At 39.3% G+C, this 11,853-nt stretch overlaps 1 protein-coding gene across 1 annotated transcript; it reads left to right on the top strand.

The window, feature by feature from the left end:
• The first annotated feature begins 2,855 nt into the window (after positions 1-2,855).
• On the top strand, positions 2,856-3,785 carry LOC133246879 (olfactory receptor 2A2-like). The gene has a single exon (XM_061415457.1). It carries the CDS (start codon positions 2,856-2,858, stop codon positions 3,783-3,785), a length of 930 nt encoding a protein of 309 aa, XP_061271441.1.
• The last annotated feature ends 8,068 nt before the right edge of the window (positions 3,786-11,853 follow it).

Genomic DNA, 11,853 nt, shown 5'->3' on the forward strand with positions numbered 1-11,853 from the left:
TCCTAGAGCTTCTGCCTGCTGGGCTGTGGCACGTGGCTTCTATTCCTCAGCAGCTTTCTTGACATCACTTCCCAGTGTGGTTGAGTGGTGTTCCTTTTCAGCCAATAGACCAAATCTATTGTTTTGAAAATAACCTGGCTACAGGTTTTATATACAGATATTTCTTCTGAATAAGGCTCTGACATGGCCAAAAAAACAAAAGGACCTTATAACCTAATAGATAAATGATTTCATAGAGTAATGACTGATACTAGAAAACAGAATTCAGATAACAGTTATAGTAAACTCTTTGCCAAAACAGTGTAAGAGCTTTGTAATATAGTTATTTCTTACTAAATCTTTCCTACGCTATCATCTAATATGCATAATTATTAGACTCAAGGTTACTGATCTGATAGAAAATTTGTCCCAACACAAAACAGGATAGAATGAGTGCCAATCCACTGACTAAAGGCACCCCACTCCAGTACTCTTGCCTGGAAAATCCCATGGATGGAGGGGCCTGGTGGGCTGCAGTCCATGGGGTCGCTAAGAGTCGGAGGCAACTGAGCGACTTCACTTTCACTTTTCACTTTCCTGCATTGGAGAAGGAAATGGCAACCCACTCCAGTGTTCTTGCCTGGAGAATCCCAGGGACGGGGGAGCCTAGTGGGCTGCCGTCTATGGGGTCGCACAGAGTCGGACACGACTGAAGTGACTTAGCAGCAGCAGCAGCAGCTCAGTTACTGAGCTGCCCCAGTAAAGAATAGCATATCCTTTGTTTACTGAGCTACTATTATTTTAATGACTCTGTTGGAAAGAAGAAATTTTATTTAGGCTATTTTAAACTAGATAGGTAAATAGAAAGATAGATAAATAGCTAGGTAGGAAGAAAGAAAGAATGAAAGGAAGCATGGAAGGGAAGGAAGAAAGGAAGGAATAGATTTGACCAAGAATTTCCATGTCCTGGAAATTAGTATAAGAAAAGAAAATATACATAAAAAATATATATATATATAAAATTTAGTCACTGTAACATTATAATCCAAACAACCTAGTTAGAAGGTGATATACTAAATAAAATGTTCATATGCAACAAAATAGTTACAGATGTTCAAAGTATATTGCAAAAAAATAATTGATATGAAAAATGTACCTGATGTTATTCTAAATTAAAGAAGACAGAGGATAAGATGGCTGGATGGCATTACTGACTTGATGGACATGAGTTTGGGTGAACTCCAGGAGTTGGTGATGGACAGGGAGGCCTGGCGTGCTGTGATTCATGGAGTCGCAAAGAGTCGGACATGACTGAGCGACTGGACTGAACTGAACTGAACTGAGATACACAGTATTGTTCATATAATTTTAAATATATATGTGAAAATATAGGTACAGTGAAAATGGAAAATTGTTTATAGAAATTATTAACAATCATCAGCTTTGGATATATATTTCACATATGTATTTTCTCATCAATGTTTTATGAATTTTTATGTTTCTCTAAGATACTTAGAAAACTTGATGCTAGAATCTCATATGATGTAGATGCCTCTTTACCCATTGTGTAAACCAGATGATTGAAACATTAATTTACAAGTCTAAAATTTCCAAAAGACTATAATTACCTGAAAACCAAGAAAATCAAAAATGGTTAGCAAGATAATTACTATGATTTGAGGATACTAAATCTACATTGTCAAAAAAACTACTGTATAAGATTGAGATCATTCTTTATGATGTAATGTTCATTTACTAAATAGATTTTGTTCTCCAAAATAAGTCAGTAAATGTGTTAAGATTAAACAAGTCAAGGTAAGAATCCATTATCCATTTAGCAATCTATATACTGTCCCAAATTATATTTATCCCTATTGCATGGGGATATCAGAAATGTGGCAAAAGTGATGATAAAAAATTATTATTAAACACCCAATATAAGCAGATATTTTTAATGATTCTTCAATACAAGAAGACATATTTTAAGTGAAATAATTGCTTCCAAGCTGAAGTGGGAAGTGTACAAAATGAGTATAGGATAGTTTGTTAAGCCAGAAGAAAGAAAGTACTTAAAACTTTATGGATTAAAAACTTTATAATGGAAATAACATGGAGGCACCACCTTAGCCAATGATCCACAACAACATCAACATTACTGGGACAAATTGTCATTATATGTGTATTAATGGAGGGCATTAAGAAGGACACTTTTTTTCTGCTAAAAAAATGTTTAATCTGAATTACAACATGGATAATAAATGGAAAAATGCATTGAGAAACACTTTACAAAACAAGAACTCATACTCTTCAAAAATATCACCATCAAGACAAGAAATGCAAAGAATGTAAAATTAGAGGAAATGATTAGTATATGTGATGTTGAATTTGAACCTTAGACTACAAGGGCAGGAAATGCTGTACTTAGAGTAGTGAATCATGTTAATGTTACATCTCCTGTTTTTGGTAATTATGCTGAGAATACATTAGCAAGTATACATGTTATAGAGAAAATATTCCAAAGGGTTTAGATGTAAATTGCCAATAGGTGAATAAGGTTTCCCATTAGTCTTATGTGGTCTCCAGAAAATTAATACTATGTGCACACAGAGAAAATAAATGATAAGGCAAAATTGAAAAAACAATTTGGTATAATCTATACAGTAGTATAGTTTATAGTCCCTGATACTTATCTGAAATTTTGGATTACTTCACATTAAAAAAAAAAAGGTGAAGAAACTTAGAAAAAATGTCAGTAATGCAGGGATAAGCATACCAGCTTCCTCTTCATTCCTTTCAGATAAATAACTCCTATTTTCATTGTTATCCAGCTGTGACCTTCCCATCACACTTCACTCCTTGACAGACTGTCTTTAGGAATGGAGGGCAATCAATCATGGATCGCAGAATTCATCCTGGTAGGATTCCAGCTCAGTGAAGACATGGAATTGGTCCTGTTTGGTGTCTTCTCCCTGTTATATACCTTCAACCTGCTGGCAAATGGCATGATCTTGGGTCTCATCTGCCTCGACCCTAGACTGCACACCCCCATGTACTACTTCCTGTCTCATCTGGCCATCACTGACATATCCTATGCTTCTAGCAATTTGCCCAATCTGCTGGCAAATCTAGTGAAACACACAAAAAACATCTCCTTTGTCTTATGTACGTTGCAGATGATTTTTAATTTGACTTTTGCTTCAATAGAGTGTTTGATTTTGGTGGTGATGTCCTATGATAGGTTTGTGGCAATCTGCCATCCCCTGCAGTACACGGTCATCATGAACTGGAGAGTCTGCACGTTTCTGGCCATCGCTTGCTGGGTGTGTGGATTTTCCCTGGCCATAGTACAAGTAAGTCTGTTTCTAAGGCTGCCCTTCTGTGGGCCCCAGAAGGTGAACCACTTCTTCTGTGAGATTCAATCTGTTCTCAAAGTGACCTGTGGTGACATCTGGATCAATGAAATGTTCCTCTTTGCTGAAGGTGTGTTTATTTTAGTTGGGCCCCTTTCCCTGATGCTGGTCTCCTATGTGCACATCCTCTGGGCAATCCTAAAGATCCAGTCAAAGGAGGGCCGCAAGAAAGCCTTCTCCACCTGCTCCTCCCACCTCTGTGTGGTTGGGTTCTACTTTGGCATAGCCATGATGGTGTACTTGGCCCCTGACAGTAACCACCGAGAGGAACAGAAGAAAATCCTTTTCCTGTTTTACACTCTATTCAACCCATTGCTGAACCCTCTTGTCTACAGTGTAAGGAATGCTCAAGTGAAGGCTGCCTTCCACAGAGTATTGCAGAAGAGGACAGTGTGAGGGAGAGTATAGTTTTGGTTCAGTGCATTTTTCCCCCAGGGAGATGTGATTGCTGGTATAAAAAACTCAAGAAAATTTCCCAAGAAGATGCATGATTTCATGATGACAATTACTCAAGAGGAACATTGATATGATGTCAAAATACGAATCCCTAAGCCATTGTTCCTCCATGGAGATGGGAATATATAGGCCAAATTTCCTTTCTGAAAATAACAGAAGTCAGATAATAGGTGTCAGCACTCCAGACAAGCACAATGCCAAGAAGAGATACAGTAAGTGAAGTGTTTACGCAAATTGATGACACTTTACCTCCCATAGCTACCTCCTCTTTCTACCACCATGTGTCTGGATCAAGAGAAAATTCCCAACTCTCATCTCTTCCTCAAGAGGGAAAAAGAAAAACGGACAATGGAGACTACTTTGTAGTTTTTCGGAGAGAGGCCTGAAGTTAGTTGTCTCACTTGTTTCAGAGCACTGATGGGAATGGCAATTTGGATTCCTTGTAGGGGCCACTGAGAAACATCGCAAGCATTCCAACTTTTTATAGCTGTATAGAGATTGTAGCATGTCAGACAAATACCAGGTACAGCAAGTCTGTACAGGCTTCAGGGGAAAAAAAATGGGCAAACCTCTTTAACTGAGAAAATACATAAACCAATTCAGAGAAACTGCATCCACAGACAAGGCGAGGAGGTCCCCAGAATCTCTAGGAGAGCTTATTGCTGAAAACCTTCCCCTTCTCAAAGTCAGTCAATAGACTGGGAGAAGTAGCTGTTTTTCCAAATGCCCACATCTCAGCTAAAGTTCACAAGATATACAGTGAAACAGGGAAAACATGGACCAATTAAAGGAGCAAACTAAATCTCAAGAAACCATATCTAACGAAATGTAGATATGAGTCACCTAGCGAAAATCCAGAATCATCATCTTAACAATATTGAATAATCTATAAAACATATAGACAACCTAATGAAGAAAATGATACATGAATGAAATGAAAATATCAGAGAGATTAAAAACTGTAAGAAGAACAAAACATAAATTCTGGGACTGGGTTGGAAAATTAATTAAAGGGCTTCAAGTGAGAAATTAAGAACTGGTTGGAGACTGACGAAAATAAGACACAACATGCCAACAATGTGTGGCTGCAAAAGCAGTACTAAGGACTTCATTTTCAGTAACATATCCTCATGCCTTTAAAAAGAGAAAAGATGGAAAATCAACACCCTCACTTTACATCTGAACTACAAACAGAAGAAAAATCAACCCCAATATGGCATAAATAAGAAAGTAATAAACACTGGAATGTATATAAGCAAAGTAGAGAATAGAAAACAGCCAACTGGCAGAAAAAGAAGTCAATGAAACTAAGAAATGGTATCCTGAGAAATTCAAAATATTGGCAAACCCTTATCTAAACTGAAAGAAAAAGAGATATATGTAGGATATTCAGATACCTAGAGACATGAAGCAGAATAGTGGTTACAAGTGACTAGGAGACAAGAATGAGAAGTTATTTAATTGGTACAAAGTCTCAGTTTGAGGTGGGAAAGTTCTGGAGATGAATATTGATGATGGGTCCACACAGTGTTATTGACAATGTCACTGAAGTGTACATTTAAAAATTTTAGAAGACAAGTTCAAGACAGAAGAGTGGTAAGACCCTGAGTATATCTCCCATGAATATATTAAAGCTAAAACTACATATAAAAGAGCTTTCTTTGAGAACTAAAGTAGAACAACAACTTTTGTACAACCATGAATACAAAAGAAAAAATAATTCCACACCAAACGTGTAGGAGAGGAAGAGAAGCAGTCTGGTTGGGACCCACACACCCATTGAGCATCCTGGAAGGGGAGGAGGTTATCCCAAGACGGGCATCCTCCCCAAGGACCAAGGAGTTCAAGCACCATGTTGGGTACCCAAGCCCTGGGGCCCAGCACTAGCAAGACAAAATGCTTTTGCTGGTTTTGAAACCAGTGAAGCTTATAACTGAGAGAGCCCAAGGGCTGTTGGAAATCTAAATTTCTCTGTTAAAGGGTGTACACATGGACTTGCTTCCTCCCAGGTCCTGTGCAGAAACAGCAAGATGAAAAGTGCCTGCTGCTATGGCCAGCTGGCCAAGACCACCCCGGTGGGCCCCACCCCCCAGCCCACATGGACTGTAGCTCTAGCCCCTCTGGCTCTGGCCATATATCTCACTAAGGCAGTGGCCACCAACACCTCTGCCCCCAGGAGAAGCAGCAGCTCTCCTCAGGCTCCAGCCCCAGCCACTCCATCTTTGGTCACACTCCCAGTCAAGGTAGTGGCGATGAGCACACACTGGTGGCTCTCATCAGATAAAGGCTCCAATCTCTCTGGCTCCAGCTCTACAGCCACCAAAATGGTTATTTCACTGTGACCCAGGAAAAGCCTCAGCCCACGACGAATCCTAAGTCTAGTCCCCCTAGCAGCTCACCCCTCACTGAAGCAGGGGCTCCCAGTCCTACGTCAGCCTCTAGCTCTAGCCCCACCCAGCCCTGTCTCCAGTTCTGACCCCTACAAGTGGAGGCCCCAGCAGACCCTGAAAAAAGCCTCAGCCCAGACTTGCATCACTTCCAGATCTTGCCCAAAGGCACTGGGCACATGTAGACTACATAAGGAGTCTCCCACACAAGACAGGCCTTTAAGACTGAGATAGGAAATGATTCTGCCTAATTTGAAAGACAAAGTCAAACAAAATGAGAAGACAAAGAAATATGTTCCAAATGAGAGAACAAGATGAAAAACCAAAGGAAATGTTAAAGACATGGAGATAAATACTTACCCCAAAAAAGAATTCAAACACTGGCTATAAAAATGGTCATTGAGCTCAGGAATAGAATAGAGGAACACTGTGAGAACTTACAAAAAAAAAAAAAAGAAGAAGAATATAAGAAATACAAATCAGAGCTGAAGAACACAATGCCTGAAATCAAAAATACACTAGGAGGAATCAACAGCACATTAGTAAATAGATTAGGTAATATAGATGCATAAGTGATCTGCAAGGTTGATTGAGAAATCACTCAACCAGAACAAAAACAAAGATAATTAAATCAGGATAGTTTAAGGGACCTGTGAAACAACAGTATCTATACTAACATTTGCATTATAGGAGTCTCAGAAGGTGAAGAGAGAAAGGGGTAGAAAATGTACTTGATGAAATAATGGCTGAAACATTCCCTATCCTAAAGAAACTAGATATACAGGTCCAGGTAACACAGAGCAAGACACACCAAGACATATCAATATTAAAATAGCAAAATTTAAAGATAAAGAATCTCAAAGGCAACAAGAGAAAACAAAGAGTCACATATAAAGGAAACTCCATAAGGCTATCAGTTGATTTTTCAGCAGAAAATTTGCAGGCCAGAAGGGAGTGGCATTATATAACGTGCTGAATAAAAACCTCTATGACCAAGGATCCTCTACCCAGCAAGGTTACCATTGATTTGAAGAAAAGAGTTTGTAGGATTGGGGGCAGGAGGAGAAGGGGACAACAGAGGATGAAATGGCTGGATTGCACCACCAACTCGATGGACATGAGTCTGAGTGAACTCCGCGAATTGGTGGTAGACAGGGAGGCCTGGCCTGCCGTGATTCATGGGGTCGCAAAGAGTTGGACACGACTGAGCGACTGAACTGAACTGAACTGAACTGAACTGAGGCAAACAAAAACTGAGTTCATTACGACGGAACCAACCTTATGAGAAATGTTCAATGGCCCTCAAGTGAAAACTAAAGACCATAACAAGAAATAAGAAAATAAATGTATGAAAAATCTCCCCGATAGAGGTAAATACACAGTAAAGACAGTGTATCAACCACTCAAACAAGGTAGTGTAAAACTCGAGAGACAAAAGCTATAAAATCAGCTGTACATATACACAATGGAGTATTACTCAGCCATTAAGAAGAATACATTTGAATCAGTTCTAATGAGGTGGATGAAACTGGAGCCGATTATACAGAGTGAAGTAAGCCAGAAAGAAAAACACCAATACAGTACACTAACGCATATATATGGAATTTAGAAAGATGCTAACAATAACCCTTTATGCGAGACAACAAAAGAGACACTGATGTATAGAACAGTCTTTTGGACTCTGTGGGAGAGGGAGAGGGTGGGATGATTTGGGAGAATGGCATTGAAACATGTATAATATCATATATGAAACGAGTCGCCAGTCCAGGTTCAATGCATGATACTGGATGCTTGGGGCTGGTGCACTGGGACGACCCAGAGGGATGGTACAGGGAGGGAGGAGGGTTCAGGATGGGGAACACGTGTATACCTGTGGCAGACTCATGTTGATATATGGCAAAACCAATACAGTATTTTGAAGTTAAAAAATAAAAAAAAATAAAGTCAACTATAATTAAAATAATCAATTAAGGGATGTGAAAAAAACATGTAAAATATGATACCAAAAGGCAAAACTTGTGGGAAAGGGAGTAAGTATGTAGAACCTTTAAAATGTTCAAACTTGAACAGCTATCAATATAAATATTGAAACATATTTTGAGCCCAAACATAAATTTTGAACCCAAAAAATAAAGTCTCTCACAGTTTCCATTGTTTCCCCATCTATTAGCCATATCTCCATAGTTTTACCTTTTCCGGAATGTCATATAGTTGAAATCATCCAATGTATATAGCATTTTCAATTTGACTTCTTTTACACAGCAATATTCATTTAAGGTTTCTCCATATTTTGGGGACTTAATAGGCCATTTCTTTTTATCACTGAATAATACGACTGATAAAATATTATTGTATTGGTGTACAGTTTGTTTATCCATTCACCTGTTGAAGGACATCATTGTTACTCCCAAGTTTTTTTTTTTTTTTAACTTTACAATATTGTATTGGTTTTGCCATACATCAAAATGAATCTGCCACAGGTAAACACGTGTTCCCCATCCTGAACGCTCCTTCCTCCTCCCTCCCCGTACCATCCCTCTGGGTTGTCCCAGTGCACCAGCCCCAAGCATCCAGTATTGTGCATCGAACCTGGACTGGCGACTCGTTTCATATATGATATTATTAATTGTGAATAATGTTGCTATAAACATTTGTTTCTAGGGTTTGTGCAGACATATTTTCACCTCCTTTGAATGAATGAAAACCAAGGAGGGTGATTGGTAGTTCGTATAGTAAGAGTATGTTTAGTATTTTAAGAAACTATTAAACTGCCTTCCAAACTGACTCTACCAGGTTGCAGTGAATGAAAATGAATTCCCTTAGTAATGGATAAAGATTCCTGTTGGTCCACATCCTAAACAGTGTTTGATGTTGTCCATGTTTGGATTGTAGCCATTCTACTAAATCTACAGAGATGTCCCAGTCTTATTTTAATTTGCATTTCCGTGATGACATGGATGTGGAATATCACTTCATATGCTTATTTACCACCTGTATATTTTCTTTAAAGGAGCGTCTGTTAGGGACTTGACCCATTTCTAAATTGAGTTGTTCATTTTCTTATTGTGTTTTAGGGTTCTTTGTGTATTTTGGAATCAAGTCATTTTTCCAACATGTGAACAGATTTTCTCGTCTTTGGCTCAACGTTTAATATTTTTTCACAATGTCTTTCACAGAGCAAAAGCTTTTTTTTTATTTTAACAAAGTGCAGGTTATCAATTTTTTTAAATGATGAAGTGCTTTTCATTTTTTAGTTTCATTACGTTTTAGCAAAGCTATATAGAATCAAGTGTTATGTACTATGAATTGTGATATTTACCTCATGTTATAGCCTTTGAAATGTTTGAAAAATCTTCTTACAATCTGTGATAACATGTCTTCTCCTGACTTTCTTTTTTTTTTTAATTTTACTTTATTTTTAAACTTTACAATATTGTATTAGTTTTACCAAATATCGAAATGAATCCGCCACAGGTATACCTGTGTTCCCCATCCTGAACCCTCCTCCCTCCTCCCTCCCCATACCCTCCCTCTGGGTCGTCCCAGTGCACCAGCCCCAAGCATCCAGTATCGTGCATCGAACCTGGACTGGCAACTCGTTTCATACATGATATTATACATGTTTCAATGCCATTCTCCCAAATCTCCCCACCCTCTCCCTCTCCCTCTCCCACAGAGTCCATAAGACTGATCTATACATCAGTGTCTCTTTTGCTGTCTCATACACAGCGTTATTGTTAGCATCTTTCTAAATTCCATATATATGCATTAGTATACTGTATTGGTGTTTTTCTTTCTGGCTTACTTCACTCTGTATAATAGGTTCCAGTTTCATCCATCTCATTAGAACTGAATCAAATGGCTGAGTTAATACTCAGAATCAAATATTCTTTTTAATGGCTGAGTAATACTCCATTGTGTATATGTACCACTGCTTTCTTATCCATTCATCTGCTGGTGGGCATCTAGGTTGCTTCCATGTCCTGGCTGTTATAAACAGTGCTGCGATGAACATTGGGGTGCACGTGTCTCTTTCCCTTCTGGTTTCCTCAGTGTGTATGCCCAGCAGTGGGATTGCTGGATCATAAGGCAGTTCTATTTCCAGTTTTTTAAGGAATCTCCACACTGTTCTCCATTGTGGCTGTACAAGTTTGCATTCCCACCAACAGTGTAAGAGAGTTCCCTTTTCTCCACACCCTCTCCAGCATTTATTGCTTGTAGACTTTTGGATTGCCGCCATTCTGACTGGCGTGAAATGGTACCTCATAGTGGTTTTGATTTGCATTTCTCTGATAATGAGTGATGTTGAGCATCTTTTCATGTGTTTGTTAGCCATCTGTATGTCTTTTTCTCCTGACTTTGATTCGAATACTTCCTGCACAGACAGTCAAACACAGGCAATCTCTGTTTTCCTCTAGGGAGAATGTTCAGGAAAATGTTTTCTCTCAGGAAAGGTGTAATAACTAATGGGGCCCCTTGGAAAATCTAAATTCTCAAGAGAGTCATGAGAATTGTTTGTTTCAAACGGATGGTAAAATACAAACTTTGGTAGATCTAAAACATTACATTTAGAATGGATAAGCAATAAAGTTCTACTATATAGCACAAGCGGAGAAGGCAATGGCAAGCCACTCCAGTGTTCTTGCCTAGAAAATCCCATGGATGGAGGAGCCTGGTGGGCTGCAGTCCATGGGGTCGCTAGAGTCGGACGCTACTGAGCGACTTCACTTTCACTTTTCACTTTCACACAATGGAGAAGGCAATGGCAACCCACTCCAGTGTTCTTGCCTGGAGAATCCCAGGGACGACAGAGCCTCGTGGGCTGCCGTCTATGGGGTCGCACAGAGTTGGACACAACTGAAGCGACTTAGCAGGAGCAGCAGCAGCAGCAGCATATAGCACAAGGAAATGTATTCCATCCCCAGGGATAAACCATAATGGAAAATAACATTTAAAAAAAGGATTTGTGTGTGTGTAACTGAGTCACTTTGCTGTACAACAGAGATTGGCAAAATACTGTAAATCAGCTATCAGTTCAATTCAGTTCAGTTCAGTTGCTCAGTCATATCTGACTCTTTGCGACCCCATGAATCACAGCACGCCAGGCCTCCCTGTCCATCACCAACTCCCAGAGTTCACTCAAACTCACGTCCATCGAGTCAGTGATGCCATCCAGCCATCTCATCCTCTGTCGTCCCCTTTTCCTCCTGCCCCCAATCCCTCCCAGCATCAGAGTCTTTTCCAATGAGTCAACTCTTCACATGAGGTGGCCAAAGTACTGGAGTTTCAACTTTAGCATCATTCCTTCCAAAGAACACCCAGGACTGATCTCCTTTAGAATGGACTGGTTGAATCTCCTTGCAGTCCAAGCCAAATCAACTATACTTCAGTTTAAAAAAAGAAAAAAAAAATACAGCCTTTGCTCGCAAAAGTGCAGACAGCAACATTTTTATTATTCTCCAACATCATCAGAAAGTGAAGTAAACATTTTTAACCCTGGAATTTATCACTACAGAAAGTGAAAGTGAAACCATTAGTTGCTCAGATCAGATCAGATCCGTCGCTCAGTTGTGTCTGACTCTTTGCGACCCCATGAATCGCAGCACGCCAGGCCTCTGTGT

Source organism: Bos javanicus, chromosome 4 (genome assembly GCF_032452875.1).
Source record: "Bos javanicus breed banteng chromosome 4, ARS-OSU_banteng_1.0, whole genome shotgun sequence".
Taxonomy (NCBI): Eukaryota; Metazoa; Chordata; class Mammalia; order Artiodactyla; family Bovidae; genus Bos; species Bos javanicus.